Below are 26,871 nucleotides of genomic sequence, written 5' to 3'. Positions count from 1 at the left end.
ATCGTCATAAATGAATCAATTAATTTGTTGAATTTCGATGAATTTGATATATTATAATTTACAGGTGCAAATTCTTTCAATCAATCCGAGATTGATTTTTCTTTGATAATAACTATGTGATAAAATTAAAAAAAAAAAAAAATTAAAAAGCAAGATAAAGCTTTACTATTCCGCGCGATAAGACTCACATATAAATGTAAGAGAAAATAATACGACATAGTAGGTTTGCCAATGTATCTTATATTTCATCGTTGTTCGTTCTTTCTCGGTCGACCGCTTATAATCCATGACAATTAATCATAATCGCGCGTCAAGTGTCGGCGAGTTCTTTCAAAATTTGCTCGGAGCGTTGCAAGTGAAGTTAATTAAAGTGTTACTTGGAGAACGCCCCGCGATATCGCCGATATTCTAATCGACGTGCTCGACTTAATGCACGATCGTAATTAAGATGAGGAGCGATTGAACGTGTTATCACAATAGTTTATTCCTGCTTACGGTCGATATCGGCGGTCAACTTTAATCGACCGTTCGTTCGCAGCTTTCGCTGTAATCGCGGAGGAGATAAAGTTAACTGTTGATTAAAGTCAATTAATGCCGAGATCGACCATTACGTTTTTCCTTAAACGGCGTATTTGATAGTACTTAGGTTGCCTGCTGTTACGTCACAAACATAATACCGCAATTGTGAACTCTATTACAAGTCATTGCGCCGTATATTATTACGCATAGCAGCAATTTCACGGTAGAGTTTCTGCCGATCTAAGTCTACATATCATATAACCGAAGATTAACTTATATTCGCACCTGCGTCGCGCCTATTTACATGACTAGCGGCGTACGTAGCCTAAGTTTATGTAACTTCGCGTTTAATGAGCATAGAGACGATAGCGATTCGTTAAGGCTAAAATCCTTAAAATAAAATCTCTTCGGAGGAACCCGAGTCTCGAAGGGCTGGGAGCGGAACTCTCGAACCGGGTGACTTCTACGAACAAGTGTAAACGTAAGCGAAGAAGAATCGCACAACGTTCAGCTAACGTGGAACGTATGTCTTCGACCTGTTCGATCTGTTGGCTGATAAACAACGTAGTTTGTATGCGGATAAGGTCGAAACGATGATGGAGTTGTTCCTGGAACCCCTCGTTCTCTCAGTGTTTCACACCCTCGACACACCCTCGCATTCCTCGCGCCCGACGAGACGGTGGCTCTACGTACAAGATCTAGTATGGTTTGTCTAGAGGCTGATAAAAAGAGGAGGATACTGCGCTTGTTATTGTCAGAAAAGATGATCCTCGCGTTTTTAGGAATTTTTCGAGGCGTTGCTGGTTTGCTGATCGCTTCTAACCTCGGTGACGGGGGTTGTCCTCTTGTCCACCGTGTTGACGCGGTTCACTGTGATGAATGGCGTCACTGGTGGCGTCATAGGTGCCTTGCCCTGAGGTACCACCACCTTTTCGCATACCTCCACCACGGTGCGACGTCGTTCCGCAGGCAATAGCGCATCGTCGTGGCGTCGCGCACTCGCTGCGGATAATCTCGACGAAGGTGAAAGTTCTGCTGAACTCGTTTGCGGGGACACAGATGAGGAGATTTCGACGGTCGTCGTTTCGGATGTTCTCCGAATCGAACAGGGAGATTGACTATTCGAGGATTTGTTATTCGCGTTGTGCGCCTTCGAGGACGAAGATTTAGAAACGAGCGAGGTCAAGACAGAGTCAGGACTCGTTGGTGAAGACTTAGCGGTTTTGCGAGGGAGAGGAGTGGGAATCTTGGACATAGTGCGGCAGGATGCAGGTTTGGAAACTGGACTGGCCTCAGGAGAGAGGCTAGTCGTCGCTCTGACGGAGGGAAAGGACAATTGATATGTCTCCGCAATGGGGATGGTTTCTAAACACGGCTGAAGTTGAAGGAGATTGGAGAGATGTTCCTTGGGCGGGTTCTGCCGCTTTGCCTGGCCAATAGATTTCGGTCTCGCTTGCTCGATAGAGATTTTCAGACTGGCCGATACTATGGATTCGTTGGGACTTAGTTCAGAATCTGTCTTGAACTCGGCCGCGTCTTTGCCGAACGTTCGTAATTTCGAAAGATTTTCGGGGATTGTCATCTCTCGCGGAGGTATTTTGGGACTCGGATGGGTGATTGCGCGAGGCACAGAAATATGTGAACGAAGTGTATTAGAATTAATGGCCTCTATGCGCGTCTGCGACTGTGATTTGTTAGTCGATAGTTCCCCAGAAGTATCAGCAGTACCCTACAGAATCAGAGAGTTACCCGATATGTAATTGTTCGAAACCCACAACCAAAAAGAAAAAAAGGAATTGGTATAAAAAAAATAGTAAAATAGTGCTCATTCTGATTTTTCAGGTGTGAAAAGGCGCCAGAAAAAATGTAGCTAACAATGAAATTGTTTTTTCTTGAATACGGGTGTCAGTTTCGAGTTTTCTAATTTAAGTTTCTTATGCCCATTTTCACCAACGTAGGTTAACTTTAATCTCGGTTCAATTTATTCTTCGTCTTTTTCTAATTTTTAGAATTAAAAAAAGACGAAAAGTAAGTTGAACCGAGATTAAAGTTAATCTACATTGGTGGAAACGAGCATTAGAGATCTAAAATGAAAATCTGTGAAAGTATGAATAATGTTTCTCATCGAATGGAACTTTATCAAAATTTATATAATAAAATGCGATATCTTAAAAGTTTCAATAATTTCTCTTACCTTGTTCACTGCTACTGCCTCCCGGTGGCTGGTGAACTGTGAGCGAGTAGTCGCAGTGTCATTCGGCGCTTCCACTATCATGCCCGATGCTAATGCGTCCTCCTGAATGACAGCCATAGTCTTGATTCTCTCTTCGACTTCTCTTCGTTCGATCGTGCTACTGGTGTGTTGCACAATCTCTTCATCGATCGGCTCGTCTGCCTGGCTGACCGAACAACTTACGTCTGCGGTATGAATACCCGAATCCTCGCGATCCGTGTCGTTCAAGAGTTCCGCGGACGACGACGAAGCGGGATATTGACGTCCATAATCAAGCTCTTCGAGGCTTTGCACACGCTCGAACGTGTCTGGGCCACTGGACGCGTCCGCGTCCAGAGAATCCAGACTTCTGTGGAAGACGGCTCGTGGTACGCGATATTCCGAGTCGGGCGACGAACTTCTCTCGCTGGGTGTCGATGTGTCGACTCTGTTCTCCTGATCACGGAAACAAAGCGGATGCTTGCCGACGTGTGCGGGTTCTCGTTTCTCTATCGCGTCTTTACTTCTGACTACGTCCAGTGTGCTAAGACGATCCTTTATTGTCCTGGCGGTGAACTCACCATTGTGTGAACGCGACAACTCATTCGTCGTGGTCGGCACCGAAGACTCATCGCTGCTACTGTACTTCTCCAAGGTGGACAGTCTTTCCCTGAGAGGCCTCACCGTTTCCAGATCTTCCGTGCTGAGCTTGCGGTGAACGGAACTCTTGCTCTCACGTTCCGAAGCTTGTTTTTCCAAATGAGTGAGCCTCTCTCGGATAGAGCTCATGTCGCCGGACAATCGATTGAGAGTCTTATTAGTGGCTTTGTCACCGTTCTCTGTCTCGTACTTCTGTCTCTCGAGACTCGATAGTCTTTCTTTGATCGATTTCGTGCCGGTGAAATCACCAGATAACCTATTGTTTGCCTTGCTATCGCTGCTCTTCTGCGACGCCTTTTCGAACACCTCACGTCGCTTCAATATGTCCACCTTCACCAATGACAGCGGGGACTTACTACTCTCGTCATTCAAGTTTGTCTTTGAACCGTTCAGCGATGATTTCGTCATGTCTAACTTGGAGTCGATTCCAGTTAAGGATCTTCGCGGTATGTTTTGCGACACTCTCGACACGTAACCACGAATGGCACCTTCATATGTATATTCTTCCGGTTCGGGCGAACTCGTTGTCGCGGTAGTACCCGAATCGTATTCCTGATTGTGATTCAGATTGCCATGAAAACCACCAAACGTTTTTTTCGCAGTAGACGTCGTTGTCACCGGTACGGTTGTCGTTGCCGTCGTTGTTATCGATGTTATTGTCGATTCTATTGTCTTACTAGTATCAGTTGTTGTTGTTGTTGTCGTTGCCGTTGCTATTGATGCGATCGTTGCTGATACTGATGTAGTCGCGATTGTTGCCGCTGTCGTGATTGTTGCGATGTTTGTCGTCGTGGATGAGGCTACATCGATGGTGTTATCGACATCCGAATGACTCTTCTCGATCTCGCTATCCCTATCACTCTACAATTTGAAAAACAAACATAATATTATCAAACGATGGCTATTCTCATAAGGATATAAAATTTTTCATAGTAAAAAAAAATACGATTTAATATTTAACTATTATTCTCTTCTTGTATTGTATATCGATTTAATAGATATTAATTTATAAAAATTATTATTGATTGCGCGACGAATAGCTTGGGACTAAATAAATGTTTGCAAGTAACACATAATGTAAATAAATGTAAGAATAGAGCAGTCATGATCATACGATTTACGATTTGATGAGATCATTGCAGAGTGGCGGTAAGTTTTGAATTCACGAACCGATAATTCTTGCACGAATTCGTAATAGAAAAGATCAAATAAAAGGCAAATTAAAATTTTATGATTAACGATTGATTCTCATTAATTTGCTTTAAAACATGTAAAAAAGATATATTTATACATAAATTACTAATTAAAAAAATTTCCTTGTTATAGAATTTATGATATAGATTTAATCGGAATTAATGTTCTTTTCAATAAAAGCGAGTCGACGCGACGCAAAGCGTATATTACGCACGTGTTTGAATAAATGCGTACCAAAACACTATGTGTGTCGTCATGCGTATCGCCGCTGACCGAGCTCTTGCCGCTGCTCGTACCGATCCCGAGGTCGCTGAGATCATTCGCATCCTCGTCGTTGTACACAGCCAAGCTGATGCTCAGCTTACGACCCCTGTTACCGCGCTCCTCCATCATCTCCGAGAAGGTTTTGTTCTTACGACGTAGACGGTCATGTTCCTCCAATTCGAGTTTTTTCACTTCCACCACTCGCTCGATTATGTGTTCCTGCCGCTTCCTCCGACTACTCTTCCAATTATCCAAATTCTGTGAATGAAATGTCATCTTTCATTAAGAAAAATCGTAATAATTTTACTGTAATAATTTTTATGTAAAAACTTTTAAGTAAAATACATAATGATCTATAAAATATTTAATTTTAATGTAAAATTTTAATATAAAATATTAATTTTAATGAGAAATTTGATATTTGTAAATTTTGATGATACTTAATTCGATTATTAATGATTTTAAACTTAATAAAATAAATTAAATAATTTTATAGTAATATGTTAATTGGCTTTAATATTTTATTTCAATTAACATGGATTTAGATTTAGATTAAACAAAATAAGTAAACTTCAACAATTTTTTTTATACACGTTTTTTCATTTAAGATATGAATTTAAATTTGTATAATTGGTGAATTATAGAATTAAAGTCAAAATCATCGAATGTAAGTACTCGTATAAATTGAACCTGTAATATACTTCTTTTTTTTATTAATAAGATGATGACTTTGAAGTTACTCACTGATTGCCAATCTTCGGGATCATCGCGGACTTCCTGTTTGATTTTCTTCACCTCTTGGACTTTTTGTAATTGCTCCTGCGCTGTTCGATAAAGTGAACATGGTCCGACTTTGACGAATTGTAAAGGATTAGTCGCTTGCTTGGGAGGTGTTTTCAAAGTCGTTTTCAATTTCGGTGGTTCATGTGTTAGCTGTAAAAAGAAGATCGTATGCAATATATTTCTTTTCATGTCTTTCATATATCATCAAACTTGGAAAATTCACAAAACAAAACGTAGATAAAGATGATAATTCGAATCAAACATTTAGGGATTAAAATGATTTGTAGTTTTCTGAATAAACAAGCGTTTCAATGTCGCAGATTTAAATTTAAAAAAAATCTATTTTGAAACCGTAGAACTCTTTTTAGGAAATTATATATCTGTTTAACTCATTCTTCATCATTTATTTGTATTTTATATTTAATTTTTGTTTTGAATTAGAATCATTTTCTGAGGAAAAAAAAAAGAAAATATTTACAACAAGTACTAACCACTCTTTCGTTTCGCCGCTCGGATGCGGCGGTTTGAGACGAAGCAGGCATCCTTTGAGTTCTCCTGCTTCTCTCGCTTTTTTGAGATACTCCTCCTCTTCAATGATGAACGATACCTGTTCGCACGACTTGGTCCATCCTATGTCCTCTTCCTACAAGAAAGAAACAAAGTAATAAAGATTAATAGAAAACTTTGACATTCATGTGATCGGATAATATATGTATAATAAAGGTTATCTCTTACACTCGATCATCTTATATCAATAAAATATAAGGTCTATTCGCGTTACTTGTATTTTTTACGTTTAGTATCTTCAATTTCTTTTTCTTCAAATATATATTTATCTTATTTTAGGTGCAAAAATTTTTAGGAATTTTAAGCAACGTGAACAAACCTAATTATATATACCTCTACAATTTCGAATAGAACAGAAAAGACTCGTCGATACATTTTGTGATAATGTTGATAATATTCTTTTACTGAAATAACTCGGCAGCATAAATAACTCTTCTTTGTATTGAGTAAAATAAAAAAAATGAATATCTACATAACAATGCGAATGTTCTATAATAGATATATTTTGCCTCAGTTAGACTTTCATTTATAGCAGATGTTCGCCTTGAATCCTTGAGAATGTTTATCGCCTTGCGAACAAATATTATCGTATCCGGTTTATGTTCACGCGTCATATCCGTTGCACATGTGTTATTTTCGAATACGCTTCATTTGAAAATACGTATCACCTTTTCCTCACAGTAGAAATTTTCACAATTCGCAATAAAGAGATAAATTCTTAAAATTCTTTCAGAAGTTTCCAAGATACTTCATTCTCTAAAATCTTAAGAATAGAATCTTAAGAGTAGAATCTAAAAAGTAACAATTAAACCAGTTTTAAAAAAAGAATCAATTTTTAAGATAAGATTCCACTCTTTAGAGTTATGATTGCATTCCAAAGATTTTAGAGAGAATATAATTCTATTATTCTCTCTTTCTTAACCAATTTTAAACATAACTACATAGATTTTTTTTTATAAATACACAGAGAGAATTTTTTCTTAAAATTTATTCTGAAAATATGACAGCATGGGATAATATTGTACTTCAAAGATTTTTTAGTGTAATTCATCTAAAAACATTCTCATTCATTAATAAAACTACAATAAAGTATAAAATAAATAAAGTATAAAACTACAATAAAGTATAAAATAAGTTTGATTAATTTTACTGAAGTGATAAAAATATTGTATTCACAACTACCATATTTTCAGGGTAAATTTTAAAAGAAAATTCTCTCTGCATAACAATGCTTTCCAAAGCATTTTAAGAAAGCGCTTCTTCAGTCAGCATCTTCAGTCTCAATTTTTAAAGGAACACTCAAGATACTTTGAAGCGATTCAAATCGTATTTTTCCCGACAACCTTGTGGATGTCCTACGGTACACCACATTGAGATGCATTCGCTGATATGCTGCCGTCTGTTCGCCACGACGGAGCATGTCGCGCCGGGATTGTAGACTTCGATATGTTCGATTGCATTGCACACAAGTCGATAGAATCCCTGTGACACCTATCACACGTGCGGCATCGCGATTATTTCAATAGCATGATAGGTAATCGTGCCTACCGGTGTGTATCAAACCGCGCGCGTCGCGAAGACGAGCAACACGACGAGCAGCAACGCTTTCAGATCAGTCCGTTGATCGCTTGCGTGAACTTCACTGAGAGCAAACCGAGCAAATAGCCCTTTCAAAGTGGTTCTGGAGCGAACAGCATGGAATGCAGTCTTCGAAGAAGGAAATCAACGCGAAAGAACAAAACCAAAAAAAAAAAAAAAACAAAAAAAAAACAAAGAAAAGATCGCGAGGAAGTCAAGGCTGGATATTTCTATCAATGCTTGGCTCGTGCGTGAAGGCGCGTAATAGTCTGTGTTATTTATCCATTATTTTCTTAGTTTATCCAAGACATAAGATAAACTGCAATCGATCCGTTTATTTTTGCTTGCTGAACTTTGGACATGATTTTTCACTAATGCTCGTGCTTTCGTGTAAAATTTGCTGAAGAATCGATGGAGTGAATGGAGCACGAACGCCTTCAGCGCTCACGTGAAGAATATTAGAGCATTAAGTGGCACATCGTGACGATATTCTGTTCAATATGTTTTTTCAATCTTTTTCAATCATTATAGAAAAGTTTCATAAGATTGTACAAAGTTCTTTTCTTTCTTTTTCTTTCTATAATATAAGATAAAAGAAATAATTATGTCTGCGACATTTAAATTAATTGGCACATATTACATAATAATATGTAAGAATACTTTGTAAAGAGTTATGTGAATCAAATGTATAAAAACTGTGGAAAAAATTCGTTACAATACAATAAAGCCGAAGATTGGGCTTAAAGCTCCTTTTAGAAAAAAAATTAATTTTTTCCAAAACAATTTTTGCTTTAAAATCGCTGTTATTTAGGAAGAACGGTTTTTTGGAGATCGAAACGTCCTTAATGAGAAGATTTTGATCATATCAATCAGAATTTCAATTAACGTAACTTCTCTTTTTCCAGTGTGTGTGTGTATATATATATATATATATATATATATTGGGTTACATACATATATAATATACATACACCCGCAAAAATATGGGCCACTAAACCGACACACAGTGGCCCATATATTTTGAGTGTATAATATCATTGGGACATAATTTACAATGCATTTCGTTGTATCCCAGTGTAGCGGCGACCGCAGTTGCAATCGCATACGTTCTGAAAATATCGCGGCCCGCTATTTTGTATACGCAACTGCGTCTAAAAAGTCGCCTGGATCGACAAATCCGCCCAAATAATCTCATATTTTTCAAGCCTTACGAGCGCCTGTTATCCTTTTATGCAAACGTGTTTCGTTCTGTCGTCTCGATGGAGCAAAATTTCCTTTTATCCCTGCAAGTTAACTGTATACATTTACACGTAAAACATATAAAATTGTATATTGTATACTGTCTAAATTCTTTGGAGTGGAATTTTTTTAAAAAAAAAAAAAAAAAAAAAAAAATGAAAATTAAGCTTAATCTTGAAAAAGTGACTCATTTTTAATATTCAAAAATGAGATTTTATTCTGCAAAATAAGATTTCACTCTAAAAGTTTTAGACAGTAGGTATAAACTATAAACATATGTAATTAGAAATTGCATACTATTGCATTGTTTCTTTTTCTGTGCCTTTTTGCATTTTGCAAATAAGCCAATACAATCGAATCATTTCAATTAACGTCTATGCTCTGAAGAATCAGAACTGAACGAATTTATTCTTTTTATTTATTCGTCGTTGACTGACAGTTGCGAATTATTTCTTATCATTATATATTATTACCACTATTGAAATAACACGCACCCTAAAGAAATATAATGTTTGTTATAAATATGATAAATCTTAATAACGATAAATATAGTATTTGAAATAAAAAAATAGCATTTAATATTTTTGAGGACAATATTTTAGAAAATAAATTAATGTAGGATACAAAGCTTTGTTCTTGATGTCTTTATTATACTTTAATATAAACTAAAATATTTTTTATTTATGATATTACGACAGAGAAAACTCAATACATTTCCACGAAGTTTCGCTCATTGCCAGGATAACAGATGATCTTTGTTGCATAATTCAAGTAATGTCATCAGTTATTGATATCTGTGTCAAGACACAAGTGTATACAACTTAGAAAAGACGATTGATGCGACTGACGTTAAAATGGTATGATTAAATATTTTCATATTGAGATCAAGAATAATCGAATGTTTCAAAGCGAGTCGCTCGTAACCACTCGTAGCGAGCATTGAACTAGACACGCGCTTATCGTGAAGCATCGCGACGCTTCCGTCTGTAACTTTTTATTCTTTTCTCCAAACGCGACAGGCCCTCGCGTGAAGAGCCACCGTAACATTTTACGGTACATAAAATGAATTCTTTATGCCATCGAGCCCCATCGGTCGTCTTCGGTCTTTTATTAAACTATGTCAGGGTGTTTTACGGTCATCGAGCACTCTGGTCATCATAAACCATAAGTGCCAAGCTTACGCTGCCGCCTTTATAGACCGTCCAATTCATCTACGGTTGGTCGACGTTGATCCTGGCCATAATAATAGAACTGCTTTCTACGCTACTTTTTATTAGCCGCGCTTGTATGATGTTAAGCATCTTCAATATTGACGCGCGTGCCATAAATTACACACGCCGTGTCATAAATGGCTACATAAAAAAATAAAACGGTCGGAAAAAAGAAATAAAATAAAACACAAGTATGTAAATTGTTTTATCAGCTAAATGCGTAAAAATATATGACAGATTAAATGCGACACAGTGTCAAATAGTCAAAATAATTCGAAGCCTACATAAATCTTTTCAAAAATCGTTTTATATTTTTGTAACCAGTGAATAAAGAATACAGGAAGTATGATATCACGACAGTGCCAGTTTTGCGTTCAGTTAATTTTATAACTTATAATGACATCACACCAGAAATACATACGAATGGCGGTATATTATTATTATATTTTGGTTGTATAGTATTTTGGTTGTAGAAAAGCATATAACATATATGTCCAATTGTCCATTTCTGCCAATGTAAACTAACCTTTTAAAAATTAGAAAAAGATGAAGAGTAAATTGAACAGAGATAAAAATTAAACTACATTAGTAGAAACGAGCAACAGACTTTAGTTTATTTTCAAAAGAAAAAATGTTAAAGAAGTATTAGTCTGTTAAACAAGATGCATCATAAAACTTGGTTCAATTTATAAGTAAAGAGTATCAATTTGGTTAATTTTTGTGACATTATATCCATCACACTGAAAGCAAATTTGCATTTTCGCTTTATGCTCCTTCCAGGTTCTTTATTCAATTGTATATAATGAACGCGGGAATTTTCGTATTTCGTAAATCGGTTTATTCCTAATCATTGAAAGAAAAAAGTAAGTTTCCAAGGATAAGTTGCAAGAATTAAGATATCTTTTTATGCCTCACTTTTAGCAATAAAAACACCGTATTGTCACTAAATTGTTAGTTACGTGACCTATTTAAAAATGATTGATAAACGATACATAGAAAAGTACATTTATTTAGTCTCTCACTTTTTCGATATAAAAAAGTGGTAATAGCTAAAAATATTACCTAAGTAAAGTAATTACAATAAAATATTAACACAACCAAAAATAACTTTATTTTTCTAAATATTTAGTAAATATTACCAAACAGTTAATTATATTACATTTGGGGTAATATTTACTAAAGTTTTAGAAAAATAAAATTATTTTATAAAATTTATAAAATTATATATTGGCCACAGAAAATGAACTTTAAAATTCCCTGACTTTTTCAAGTTTTCCAGATAAAAATGGGAAATGTCTATGACCAACATAAAATATATAAAAATTTTAACATTACATAATATATAAAAAATTTTAACATTTAGAATCAAGGATTGTTAAGAAAAATAGCTATTATTAAAAACGCAAAAGAAGCTTAGTAACATAATACAATTTTGGAAACAAATTCAAGCCAACAAAAAATAAATTAGTTTTGAAAAAAAATGCAGTTATATGACGGAAAAGGTGATTAAATAAAATTATTGAATAAAATTTAAATTTAAATTATTTTTTAAAAATTGTTTAAAGTGCACGATTTTTGTGCACATATTTGACTATAAACGTCAGATAAAATATTTAAAAAATTATAAAAATTATTTGAGAGAGAGAGAGAGAGAGAGAGCACGAGTAGACTTTATGCCAGAGATCCCGGATTCGATCCCAGGTAGACTCAAGAATTTTCACGCGCTCAGTTCCTCTTCGATGATCCGACAAAAAATCATCAAGAATATCTACTGCCAAGAGAACTTCTCAAAAAACTGTCGTTCGGAATCGGCATTAAAATTATAGGTCTCGTATGTCTCGGTGTACAATCTGCATGCGCACCACAGGCATACGTACGAGAGGTTATCGGAACGGCAAAAGAATTTATAAACTGAATTAAACATATAAAAATTATTTGGAACAGTTTAAGGGAATTGTGAACGAAGTTCACTTCTCTCTCTCTTCTCTTTTATATTTTCCCGATTTTTCCCGATTTTCCATGACCAATTTCAATTTTTTTTCCCCTGGTTTTCCAGGTCTGTGGCAATCCTGATTGGTTATATATTAACGGAATATTTGATGAGAATTATTTCATTCAACATTTGATAGCTACTATCAGATTTTTCCTTCAGTATACTATCGAGGTAAAATAGCAAGAGTGTTGGAGTATCCTTGATGCGCGGACGAAAAGAGAAGTAAGGAGGCTGGGATTTATAATATGCTTATGTATTATAAGCAATGCGGTTAGATCGAGCTAGACGTTGCGCAAATCCACGACGAAATATACGCGGAGGAAAGCAACCTTCGCGAATGCGAAGGCGGTTCTTCGCGGCGTAGAACTTGGGCCGGTTTTCGCTGTCGGTTCAGACGTGGATGCGGAGTCCGTACATACGATCAGTACGCACGCATAGGCACGTTTCTTGGACCCGATCGCGTGATCGTGAGTATCTTCTTCTATGAATGTGTATCGGGTACGTGTGTATCCAGAAATACGACAAAGGTACGCGTATCTGTGCGCTTATACCAGATATCTTGCGATTATTTATCAAGAATTTTCTAATACTGACGTTTCGTTACTTTGGCTACCATTTGCGAACAAGATGTGAAAAATGAGTTGTAAAAAGACAAAATCTGGATGAGAGACATCACCATAATTTTGATTAATAAAATAAAAAATTACTTTAAAAACCAAAAATATACACTGGGAAACCCATTTAGTTGAATCAATTAATTTTTTTGTTTGGATATGGGCAAACAAATCTTTGCCAAACATTTGGTTTAAACAATTTTGTCAATGTTTCAAGTCAATGTTGTCAGAAAAAAGTAAAATGTTACAATAACCAATGCTTTGCTTTAACTAAATTATTTTATTGCATCAACCAAGGATTTGCCCATATCCAAACAAGAAATTAATTGATTCAACTAAATGAGTTTCTCAGTGTACAATTCAGTGATATGAACAGAAATCATAAACAAACATTTAAATCACATTTATACGGCGTGGCACGCGTGCAACACTTTTACATCTAAAAGAACGAGACATTAATATTTCATTGAGATTTCTAATGAAAGTCGCATTCCTATTCTTCTAGTAAAAGAAGTTTCAAGATTTATCGCAATCACGATATTCCCAGCTCAAGGCCGGCCAGACCGTAATGAAGAATTGTCCCGACGTTTTTTTTTTAAGTAATAAACAACGACGAAGATATACGCAGGCAGAGGAGCACCTTGTATGTCGAAGAGATACGCACGTGTGTTGTCCGAGTGGCCGTACAAAACTGGCCACTTCGCGTGCGTCGATCGTGGTGTAGGATGTTGCACGTATGTGTACGTTTGTTTGTCCGTGGAGAGCGGTGGCTAGGTCACGGTCAGGGCGATGCCCTCATCTTCCCTTGGAGAGAAAGAGAGATGGCCGCCGCACCGCTGAGATGCTCTAAAGCTGCATCTCGTGGGCCACGCGACCGGCGACGAATCGCGCGTGCGATTTACGATTCTCCTCTTTTCCCTCTTCGATATCGTGCGTGCTTTATATCGCGATCGGATTCACTGAGAACTCAATTAGAGCGCGAGGGATAAATTTTCGCGATCGCGATGGTCCAACGGAGGTAACTCGTTATTAAGTGCGGATTCAAACAATCTTCATCGTTAGTAGATACAATGGAAGACAAGAGACAAGTGTGATTTTTGCGAAGAAACAAGATTTCGATAGCACTACATCCGCGAAAACGTCAACTCTGAAACTACTTCTTCAACTTGATTTGACGAGTTATTTATAAATCTGAAAATCTATTCGTTTCCATTAATTTCGCGGAATACATAGATACTCATTACTCTTTTTCGAAACTGAATAAGCTGGAAAGAGTACACCTTCATGGTACACTCTTACATAATCAAGTTTGTACGTTACAACATAATGATAGAAAGCAAGTAGTATCGCTCGTTAAAATCGGATATGAATTACCTTTCTGTGAATTATTTCATGTGATTTTAGAAGCTTCTTTTATCACGTCGTAAAAATTACTCAGCAGGCGCAAAGTATAATATATCCTACTTGCTGCACCAAGATGTTTTCTCGTAAATAAATGTGAACAAAAGAAGAGAAAAAAAACTTGTATAACATTGTTTACAGTGTTTCGTGAGTGCCGTTATATGTAGCACTCGTAGTATGTACTGCTCGTAGCATAAACTGATTGCTAAAGGAACTAATCACGAGCAAGAGGAAGTAGGAGAGAGAAAGAACAGAGACGCAAATGAAAGCACGATCTTCGGCGTCATCGCCGTCGTTCGTGTCGGGAGAGACGGAGGTTATCACTTGCGAGCTGCATCGCGTCTCGGTGTGCAATAAACGTCCGCTGTATAAATATGCATAGCGCAGCAACGAGGCGCTATCTCGTCAGACGGCGGTCGTTTCCATGTCGTCTAAATTCCCGGGGCGCGTGATACGTTGCATTCATTGGATGCACTTGAACCAGGAAATTGTCTGCATCCTTGGCGCGGCAATAAATAGACGTTCCCCAGCCACTGGTATGCCTAAAGATTAATCGCATCGGAATGCCGGAGGAAAATCGCGAAGCGCGAAGTTTAGATCCAGAATGCGAGAATTGATCTTTTTCGGGGAAAAAAAAAAGGAATATGCGCCTCTTTTTTCATAAAGAAATGCGAAGAACTTGAAACTCGATCTCAAATTTAATATAAATATTCAGGGGAACCTACTTTGTTCGTGAACGAAACGCACGTGTACAAGATTCAGTGATGCATAAAATTAAAGAGAAAAGAGAAGTAAAATTAACCTAATTAATTAGATTCATAAATCAATAAAACCTGTATTTATCTCTCTATCCATCCTATTATCTATCCATTAAGCTAACCGATTTCAGCGTGAATACGGACTTGAATTTTCCTTACTGAAATTGCTTCTTTTTATTTTTATTTAGGCATAGTCTTACGAAAAACTTGACTTATTAATACTTTTAAGAATTCTTAAATTTTTTTTCCTGATTTTTTTTAGCACTTTGCGTATAAAATTTAAAGTTTTTTGTTGTCTTTCTGGAATACATCTGAGATACCATTAGAGAATAACAAAGGGGAGGACACTTTCTTACGGTAAATCTTACATCGGTTCGTGCTTCGATTCGTTCCGCTCTAGTTTCTACAGCACGGTGAAAATTCATTTCCACTCCTACTTACCGGTAAACTTTCGTGACATATTACTATGCGACAATGTTGTCAGACAGGAACGTACTTTCAGAAAATGAACATTACCATTATAATTATATCTATCAGATACTTGCTACCTTTTATTGCAAAATATTCATTTATATTCATAGCAAAAACTTCATTTAAAATCCTAATAATAATAGCTCAATTACTCGTTATGTTCACACATTTCTATCTAAAAAAGATATGCGCACTTTATATTTAAAAAAATTAGATTAAAAATTAAAATTTCACATCTTGAAAAATATCTTTAGTGGTTTGAAATAATTTTTAATAAGGAAAATTGGCTGTAATTTCTCCGGATAAATTATTTAATTTTTCGAAACTTTTATGCTCATTCAATTTTATGTTCATTTTCGTACTGAGTTTTTAAATTTATTTCTGGTTTATCCCAATCTTGTGATTGAAGTCTGATAAATATAATCAGTGATAAGTGTAAAAGAATTAAATCATGATAATTTTTCACGAGTTTTGTCGCTGACTCTTCGCGCTCCAAGGTAAAATCAATGGTGTCGCGCAATGAGCGTAATTGAATTACACTGCAGCCTTACAACGTTCCGACACGTGATGCATATGGACATGCGATCGCGTACGGGAAAAAAAAAGAATTCCAACGGCCTACATTCGACGTTACGTCATGCATCCGTTCTTTGTGCACAATAGTTGATGCTGAAATTGCTTGGTTTAATTATGGTTTATCCAGCTTACGGAGGCGATTATATCGTCTCTGTCCGATCGGCCATGATTAGCATCTGGTGGCATGCTATAGAAATCGCTCACTAGTCTGATTCTCGAACATTTTGTAATGATAGTTTTTTCTCGGTAACGAAAATTAAACTGATGCGGAAAATAAATTTGCACAATTTAAAATTAAATTTAAAAAGCAATCTCAAAGCTAATTAATAATTAAAATGTTTCGCACTTATGTCGCTCTTTTAGTCAAATAATTATATATGTATTATCTAAATTATCATTAATATAATTATCATCTTTTATTTTAATTCAGAGTTTGTAATTTTGTAATTTTTCTTTTGACGTGTAAATAATTGCTTTCTTCCTATTCTTTAAGATTTAAAATTGTATAAAAGACAAATAAATAATTAGGAAACACTTGCAACTGACACTTGACTAAAGGTTAAATTACTTATGAAATGCAATTGTTGCTATAAGAGAAAGAGAAAGTATATTGCATGGAAAACCGGGAATGCAGATCTTATGAATTACGAAAGAGCGATTTTCTAAAACAAATGTACATACGTTTGTATATAAAAATTGTTTCGTGCGTTTGCATATTCCGATTGTTATCCTTGAAGTCGTTCAGAAAGGTTCCTTTCGAATTGAAAGAACGACAAAACTAACTCAGAAATATAATTACACAGTTAGTCAGTTTAATATTAATTTGTATATCTATTTTCTTATTTTCGATAGTAATCATATATTGGCAATTAACTTTGGATTAGCTTTTATAAACATGCTAGATTCGTCTTAATTAAAGGTATAATTTAACTATGGTTAATAATTAATAATTGACAAGTCTACTATCAATCATATTATCATATAAATGAGTTATTCATCTCTTCTGCTTTATCTACTTTATTTCACTGCATTGTTTACATTAATATATTATCCAATTTGCTTCTTTTATATCTCTTCTTTTCCATTTTTTTTTCATTAGATAATCTTCAGACAAACTTTGTAACACCTCTCTGATAAATCTTAATTAAGTTTCTTGAGTAATCATCCATTTGTTTCTTAAGCCACGTTCTGTTTTGATTTTTCGGTTCTCAAGCGGAGCAAGCTATTCATTCCAAAAATGATCTTTTCAGAATAATTTTTTCTCAGAAGATTTTGATAATTTTTGTGAATTTGTGTAAATAAAAATTTTGTAAATAAAAATAAATATTAATGAGTGTACATTTATCCGTTGATTTATTTACTATATTTCAATATAATGTTTAGCATCATAAATGTGCTATTATATAGAAAATTTTTTGGGATCGTCTCATTTGGAAACTTGTGTTTGGGAAATCAGCGTGAGAGTCGAAAGGTTAATTCCTTATTCTAAAACCGCGCGATCCAAAGCTAATTTCTTCTTGCATATTTCGAAATCCCGGCAACGCTCCTGTTGTTGAACAAGATCGCCATACTCCGAGTTTATTTTTACTCTTACTAATTCACAGGGCAACAGGAATATGAATGAAAGGAAGCGATAGGCAAGCTGCCAAAACGTGAGCTATTAATATAACGATACAAGGGACGGAGAAGCCGGAACGCGGTTTGATTGCGAGATGCCACGCCATGCTCGAATTCTCAAAATTTCCGCTCGCGATTCAATCGATTGGGTACGTCTCGTCTCGATGTCGGGAGAATATACAGTCGACAGTTCAAGGTTCAGCACGTGTACGAAAAATTACACAACATATGGCGTGCGTGTGTGAGCTCTCTTTCTCTTTCTCTTTACAAGCAGTAGTGATGTGTTTCCCTGCAGTATGCATTACCCTAGACCGAAATACGAGCATGGAACATCAACCCCTGGTTGGCGATATATTTTTGGAATTAGTATCGCTAGCTCTTCTGTCCCTTAGATCCTGTGCATCACTGTTTTAGATGGCGAGATACGAAAATCTCCAATAATTTAATTCCTGGAGCATAGCATTTGCCTGTGTTCAGCGGAAAAAGCAGCTTTGTAATTGTTATAAAATTCTTTAATGTGATCTTATCCTCATCTAAATGTATAAACCAATCATATTCAAGAATTTTATAATAGTTGTAAAGCTGCTTTTCAGCTGGTTTTTCTGCTGAATGCAGCCAATGTTTCGAATTCTCGCAAGTTTAATGATGAATATTGCATATCGAATAACTTGAGATTCATTCCATGTCACGTATAAGTTTATTAGATAATATTCTCGTAAGAGAATATTTTGAAGACGATTCTGGTTGAGAGAAAAAAACTTATAGTCACGTTTATACGTGATAAAACTTGAAAATAATAAATGTTATTAATTATCACTTTTAATAATAATTCACTCGGAATCAAAAGGCATGAAACACGCGAATGCATTTATTACGCTCCTATATCACGCTCGAAATAAATCTATGCAAGTATATCGTAAATTTACCTGGTTTACCTTGATAAAGTAATGTGAATGAAATATGTGAGCCTCGGTGAACGCGACGCACGGATGGAAGTACAATGTCAGAGAGATATTTGGTACACGCGATCGCAGAGATATCGTTCATTATGCTCGGATAAAGTCCGCGTGTAAGATAACTGCTAAATCCACCGTCGGAAGACGTCAAGATGAACTTTATTTTCATTCGGTATTCGAGATATTTCTATCGCGAGAAATCGCATTTATACGATTTATATTGACAGTTTACATCGCATCACACAAATTCATGAAATGGATGCTTAAGTCCTGAAATCAAACTTGATTATTTTCTTTACATTCAACTGCGATTAGCCAATACGTACGTATACGGCTTAAAGCTTACCATTCTAACAAATATAAATCGATGTGAATTTAATATAATGAGATGTCTATATAATTAAATGGACGCTTGTGTTCTGCAACATAATAGTAATAAGTCTTAAACTGTAAAAAATCAACCGATCATACTCGATTATTTTCCTCACATTTATAACTATGATTGACTAATATCGTACGGCTTACTAAACTACACTCTAAAAAATATTGGTGTGGATTACTTAATGCAGTGTATATACAATTTCTACTATATTTGTGTTAATATTACCATCACCATTTATTTATTTATTTATTTTTAAATTTAAAATTCATGATTCATTCATTAAATCTACTTCATGTTAATGTTATTAACACCAACATAGTGAAAATTATACAGACACGTGTTGTTAAATCCATACGATATTTTTTAGAGTGCATCTTGTGTTTCAGAACTTAATATGATAAAAACAAAAACAATCTACAAAATCTGTATCAGATTCAGATTACAAATAGGATTGGATTGAAATTTAATTAATCAGAGGAAAAAAAATCAAGTTTAGTGAACTTTGCTTTTTTAGTCCAAATTTCAAACTAAATTCTGATTTGTAATCTGATAAAGGCTTAATTAGAGATGCTCAAGTAAGAGATTGAATACCGTTTAGTCAACTTCTGATTGATCCGCCATATTTACAAGATCTTTTCAAGATAAAATGAAATAAATGTATAAGATAGAATGAGATAATATGCGCTTTGTATTTTTGCTTTAAAACAAATGTTTTCAATCGCAACTTTTGTTTAGTAGCGCTGCAACGATTATCTCGCTTCTATTCGTGTGACCCATTGTTTTAAAAGCTGCAATAAGAACATCATAATTTTCTACGGTTACCGATCAGGCAAATGACGGTATACAAAGCGTTCTATTTTATGCTGCTAGAAAAGATGCAGCGGGCAATAAAGAAGAAAAAAAAAAAAGAACGGCGCGCGGTGCATTGCGCGGAAGAGTGAAGTACGTTCACCTCATCTTATCTATCAATGCGTTGCAACACCAAACAGCCGGTCAGTTCCGCGCGAGCTCTCGACTTCCTTCTTCCTGATATCGGTCCGAATTATTCTTGAGTGAAAGGAAAGGCTCGAACGATTCTCGGGCGATTTCAGGCGATTTCCAAACATTTTGTTTACCCTTCACGAGACTACCGGCTTGTCCGAAGAAGTTTCTTCGCTTGCCTGAAGAAGAATGAAAAAAACGAGTCAACGACATCCGTGAACGGCAACGTGTCTGCAGCCTAGATCGTAAAAGAGTTTAGTGCCGGTTGTGGGACGAGGTCGTTCCTCGAAGATGTTGCACTAAAATTTACGGTGGGCGTGCGCAGGCAGCCTTCTTCTGGTATACTTGAATCGTACAAGCTCCACAAACGATTTCTACTCGTCCTGAACTTGCCGTGTCTCATCGCTGGGAAACTCGTTTCAAAGAAGCAACAACGAATTCATTTATATTTCTGAGCTAGTCTATGCTAACTGCATTCGCGAATTGTTATAGGTCAGTATGAGTCAGATAAGTAAAAATGTGTACATTCTGTATAAAAAACATGGATGTGGATTAAACATTTACTATTATGTCTATAATTTACACTATATATTAATGTTAATATTAACACCAACATGATATAGATTAAAATCTCTGTGTTTACAACATAGCCTGGATTTAAAACCCATAATATTAAATAGTGATATATCACATGGTGTTAAATCTACCTTTATATTTTTAGAATGCAAAAACAATATATTTTCACATACAGCAATTTTCTGTTCATAATTATTTTGACAGAAAGCATTACATTTCGCGCCTCATAACATTATAAAGAAATATTGTTGCAAAATAAAATCGAATTATATTTCAACAGGCGATTGAGTTGAACGTGATGTTGTTGTTTCCAATGATTTTGGATGTTACAATTTATCCTGCAGCTATAACGAGCACATAATTGAGACTGAGCAAATGATCGGGATATTAAGCATTATTGAACAGAGATATGTGCTCGTCAGCGCCATGTACGAAATGGATTAATACAATTCACATGATTAGCAATGTCGTAATTTGTTGTCGAGGCCAGTAACGGGTCTGCCGCTCCATAGGAGAATGTCACCGAACATTGTAATTTGCTGAAAGTGGCGCACAAGCGACGGCCGGCGCCGACAGTGCGACATTATGAACCAGGCACAGACGCGGATTCCAATTAAACGGAACGCTCGTTAACTACTTATTTCATCGGGCTATCGTAAACTCCCTCCCCCTGCGAGCGGTTAAACGGTAAAGATATAGCATGATATCAAAATTGGTTTTCATGCACGATACGCGCATGAGCACCGTTAAAAAGAAATGACTTTGCAATTGCAAGGCGTGTATATTCGCGCGGGTTTTTCGACTTACAAAGCAGAAAGTCAAGGACTAAAAATAATTAAACGGGAAATTACTGTGAATAGCAAGTCTTTCAATTTTAATTCATAATTTCTTCTTTTTTGATTGATAAAATGTTACATAGTGTTTAATAAATTATATTACTTGACATTGTAAAAATCGCAGGAAATAATAAGATAATATATCAATGTTCTATAGAATTAGAAGGAAACTGTGTGTATTTTTATCATTTATATATATGTATATTTATATAATTTTTATAATATTAATTTTAATAAAAAGACAAAAATTTAGATAAATAAAGTTTCATTGTTTCCTTCCTATTTATTAAATTTCATCACTTCAAATGATTTTAAAACTATACAAATTGATTTTAAAAAAAGTTGTATGATATGTGAGTGAGATAACTTTAGTGATTTTTGATGAGCGATCAAATTGCGCGCGTTTCTCTAGAAACAAAGATCATCTTACGGGTTATTTATCATCTACAAAATTCACTTTCGAAAATGAGTCGGACTTTTGAAACCATTTTACAACAAAGCGGAACAGCCGGATCGAAGTCTTTCAAAGGGACGTTTCCATGAAAACTCGCACGTCAGTACGAGAAACAACAAATCTTCGTCTAACTGAAGCCCGGTAACGATCCTGAGGTAGGAGTACCACGATGGAATGGAATAAAGGGACCTAAAATAGCTACGGACCCGTCCGTTTTCGTCCGATGACCTATCTGAGCTTTTATAAGAATAGGCGCCGTATATTTCATGCAAGCGGCTTTGCGGAGACAAATGACACGTGGCACTCTAAGGAGAGTGCTATTTGCACGCGTTAATTTGTCAAGAATTACAATTTTGAAATTTCGCGATATTTTTAAATAAAAAAATCCGTAACTCCATCACATTTTTTTCAAACAAAATATAACTTTTCTATTGTTTCAAATTATATAATAAATATATGTAAAAAAAGTATGTAAAAAAATTAAATCACATTTTTCTTAAACAAAATGTAACTTCTGTATCGTTTCACATATATGTATATAATATATATATGTATATAATAGAATATATTTAAAAGAAAATACATTAAAAAATTATACATTCTTTGAGATTAACTAAACGTATTCGACAGAAGAAAAAGAATTGTCTTATCGAAGCGCTTTCATTGATCGCATTCAAACTCTGTCATTTTCTATCTTTCGTGCATACAAAGTCATTCGAAAGACGTTCACTTTTATCACCGTTTGCTTGAGGGAACGATTATTGTTGCGACCTTTCGTTCTTTTTCTTTCAGCCTCTTTCAAAAGTTCACGCAGTCGTGTCTTTCTCTTTTACGAAATAATGGAATGGCGGTTACTAATATTTTCTTACTGTAAGAAATATTATTATAACAATTTGTTACAACGCGCATATCTCTTTATAATGATATATACACACTCTTTACACACACACACACACACACACACACACACACACACACACACATATGTATACGAGCAGCTAGAAAATGTGCGATATAGATATTAATAAATATCAATATTAGTTATTTAGCTCCGGAACTTTGAAAGAAATATTTTACTAAAAAGACTTAGTAAATTATAATATATAATTTTTTATTTTCTTTTTTAAATACATCTATCACATATATTTAAAAAAATACAAATGTTTTAATAAATTAGGAGCTAAAGGAGATAACACTTTTTCGTTTCTCGAAAGAAAAGAGATAATAAAATACCGACGAAGAAATGCGTTTACGAGGCTAATGCTCCCTCCAGATCCGATTACACAATCCTGTCATAATCCTGCGCCATACTGAACTGAATGAATCTCGACGCTCATATCCCTCTTATTTGTAAACAGGAAGTGCGGAACGTCCTGCGCGTCCAAGTGCAAAGCCTGTGTCGTGCCTGCGCGCGCGTTCTATCTCACGCACCGTATCGTCGTAATTTGCAATTTATATCATGGATTTACATATTAAGCTAATCGAACGCGATGTTCGGCGATGGGGATTACCGTTAGCTGTCTTCAATCGAGCTTTTCGCGCTGGAATGCACCATCGTTTAATCGCCATCGCTCCGACCTGCCTCTTCCCTTGCTAATAATAAATTTTCATAGGTCGTTCGAGTGACTCTTTATCGCGAGGAAATTGCCTCGTAAGAATCTCTCCGCCGTCGCCAAGATTGGGATCAAGATCGGCGTCGTTTATAAATCGTGGGGAGAGAATCATTAGAGGATCGCTCGCGAGATGCGATCGCGCGTTCGCTGGGAGCAACACGCGCGGCGATCACGTTATCCGCGTGAAAGATCTCGCGGATGAGTGGCTCTTGCCCTTTCCACGGCTTTCTGCGATCTTGTCTCGATCCCCATGAGCATCCACGCGACGGTATGGACCAGTATGTGTGTATGCGGGCGGGATAGTTTCCCTTTAGAGATAATTACTTATGGTGCGTCGGATAATGGTGAATCAAGATGCTTGAAGCCTTCAAATTTAAAAATTGGTTTGATAGCTGTCTTCTCTTCTCTCCCTGTCGTTCTAAAAAAGTTAAGATCAGAAAAGTTTGGAGAAAAAAAACGTTACATTCGCATTTTATTTTGAAAATAATTATGTTTATTAATTTGATAACACTATTAACGAAACAAATACATCACGCCTTTATTAATAAAATTTTATTGTTTTATTAATAATATTACTGAATTGACAAAATTATTTTCAAATAATGCTGTTGATCATTTTTTTCAGTGTATCATGTATGTAATAATTTGTAGCGCTTGATATCGCAGATATATTCAGAAACATCTTTCTCTCATTAAAAAAGATCAAAATAAAAAAACTTCGGGCTATGAAAAGTGATTATATTTCAAGACTGACAAATAATCAGCGTGCAGTTTGCTTGAAATTGCAAGATACACGCAAAAATGTTAGGAACTAAGATCTGCTTTACCTTCTTCGTTTATTTGTATGGATTAGAAAGAAATATTGTTGGAAATATAGTTGCACACCGGATATCCGGATATGGTCGCAAGAAAGACGCCACTTATAGACGTTCGTTTCTGATATGTCGGTCCGGGAATTATTAGCGCTTTGCTATTAACGCTTTGTCATCCTCGCAAATAGAGATCGCAGAGAGAGACTGGGAGTTTCTCGAGACGTAACAACGTTCCCACTTGCCGTCGCCTTCTTGAATATGGGTGTACATCATAAAATGTATCGAACGATGAGGAAACAGGAAGAATTTACACCCCGTGCGAACGATCGAGAGATGCATCGCGCTCGCGATCGGATTCTCTTTCCGTGCGCGCCGAGTGCAACCGGAATAAAAGGCGGATTCGCTGGAAAGCATCGAAGCCGGTACCGGCGCTACATACATACGTACATATGTACGTACGTACATATTCCCGCGGCAAGGGTAGAAAGTGAACGTAATCGTGGAGAGTACGAGAGAGGAGTGGCGTACCTCCATTCGAGAGGAAACGCAAGGACGTGGCACCGGCACGAGCGAATTCTTTCGTCCGCGCGGTAATACACACGCGACGCGACGCATACATCCCCCCCCACCACACACACACACACACGCGCGCGCGCGCGCGCGCAGACGTTAAGCCTTTATCTACATGCTAGTGGTTACACCGGCTCTCCGCTCCGTGACGATTATGCCAAGTTATTTTATACCCCAGCATCCAGCTCGCCTCGAATTCCTCCTACCATTTTGCCTTTTACGATTTGTACTCGCGTGCTCGTACGCATATTCGTACTCGCGCGTATTAATTATTCTCAGTTATTTATACGTTTACACACCGGTATCACGGTATCATACGGATACCGGAGGAGAGGCGGAGTTATGCGACATCGAGTTATCGCTTGTCGTAGCGCCGTCGGTGAACTGTGATCTTTATCATACATGCGAAACGATCTTTTATCTTTTTGCTTCTGTCGTCGAATTATAATGTAATCGGAAATATAGAAGAAATATTCTCAGAAGGAAGAATGAATGCGTGAGAAAAGAGATAGTATGAAGATGACAAATATTGAGGCATTAAATATCAGAAATATTTTATGTTTCTTTTCCATTTTAGGGAAAGAATGATTTTGCTAAAGTATCTAAAAATTTAGCTGGATTACATATCTGAAAACGATTTTGTTACATCCTCAAAATAATTATGTAGCTTAAGCTGGTTTAAGTTATTAAAGTGTCAAAACTTTTTGCAGCATTTATACTCATTATGTTTGAGCGTACATAATTATTTTAATAGTCCAACAAAATTGTTTTCTATATTTAGCTAAATTTTCAAATACTTCAGCTTAATCATTCTTTCCGTGTATCCTCTTTTCAGAATATTTATATTCTTAGATTAAAAATAATTTTATAGATTATTATATAAACGATCGTAACAACTTTTTCATTCGCGCACGGAAAAAATGGCTTTAGTATTTAAAAATTTAGTTAGATACAAATTTGAAAATAATTTTGTTGGACCATAAAAATAATTATGTAGGAATCTCAAGTATGATAAACAACGTTGCAAAAACGTTTTAACGTTCTAATAGCGAGTTTGAACGTCTTACATAATTATTCTGCTAATTCAAACAAAATTATTTTCAAATTTGTATATAGCTAAATTTTTTGAGCTTCAACAAAACTGTTCTTTCCATGCGGCAGTGTTTTTTGTTTCTTTATTCTTAAAACATCCCAAGAGGAAAGTAATATCTGACATTTCAGAAATCTAGATGGAAATTTAAGATGAGTGGCCAAGGCATTCTTGTTCCTTCTCCTCTTTTGCAAAGTTGTCTATGCTTTACAACTTTCCTTTCGCCATTAAGATCAGAGAACTCGCGATTTCTATCGGGCGTTACACAACGACCTTGTGCCGGTAGCATATAGCCGCGTTGTTATCCGGGCACGCCGACGTTCGTCGCGTTTTACTCGCGGCACATTATCGCAATGCTTCGCCGAAGAGATCGTTTTCCTCGAGATCAAATCGTGCTTAGCGCCGCCGTTTAAAGGCTTAAGACGTACCTTCGTACAAGCAGCGTGGGCGTGCATCGATGATGCCGTATTATTAGTATTTAATGACAACATTGAAGAAGGAATTGCATAGTGCACGATCAATTTCACCGATAAGCGAGACGCTATTAATTAATCTGATTCTATTTTATAATCATAAAAAGACGTCATGTAATTAACATGTATTCGTAAATATAAACGGCATTGTTCGATTGATCAACTCATGAATAAATAATTGGTTAACGTGAAAATAAAAAATTTTATTGACTTATAAATAAATTGTGGGCGAAACTAATATCCACTTTTTGAATTGTTATCATGAATGAAATAAATATTACTCTATCAAAAGAACTAATTTATAAAAAATCGTTAAAATAAAAATAGATGGTTTTTAATCTTTAAAATAAAATTTGCTCCAAACATTCTAAAAAAAAAAATTATCTTTATAATTATATCATTTAATAATACTTATATATGAAGTTAAATTTAATTATTTATACTCTTGTAACAGAGAAATATAAAATAATA

At 35.8% G+C, this 26,871-nt stretch overlaps 1 protein-coding gene across 3 annotated transcripts in view; it reads right to left on the bottom strand.

The window, feature by feature from the left end:
* The window catches only part of LOC108686761 (uncharacterized protein CG43427), a 69,951-nt gene that overhangs the window by 9,804 nt on the left and 33,276 nt on the right, over positions 1–26,871 (bottom strand). For 2 of the 3 annotated variants that reach the window (XM_018192213.1, XM_018192214.1), the window contains exons 2-6: positions 6,124–6,275; positions 5,594–5,782; positions 4,820–5,107; positions 2,714–4,252; positions 1,343–2,248 (exon numbers count right to left, since the gene is read on the bottom strand). In XM_018192213.1, coding sequence (XP_018047702.1) covers positions 1,343–2,248; positions 2,714–4,252; positions 4,820–5,107; positions 5,594–5,782; positions 6,124–6,174 — 2,973 coding nt within the window. In that variant the 5' untranslated portion in view covers positions 6,175–6,275. The remainder of the gene's footprint in view (positions 1–1,342; positions 2,249–2,713; positions 4,253–4,819; positions 5,108–5,593; positions 5,783–6,123; positions 6,276–26,871) is intronic. The other variant, XM_018192215.1, reaches the window with a different exon arrangement.

Source organism: Atta colombica, unplaced genomic scaffold, assembly GCF_001594045.1.
Source record: "Atta colombica isolate Treedump-2 unplaced genomic scaffold, Acol1.0 scaffold189, whole genome shotgun sequence".
Taxonomy (NCBI): domain Eukaryota; kingdom Metazoa; phylum Arthropoda; class Insecta; order Hymenoptera; family Formicidae; genus Atta; species Atta colombica.
The sequence above is the reverse complement of the archived record's forward strand: the minus strand, read 5'-3'. Positions and strand labels throughout refer to the sequence as shown.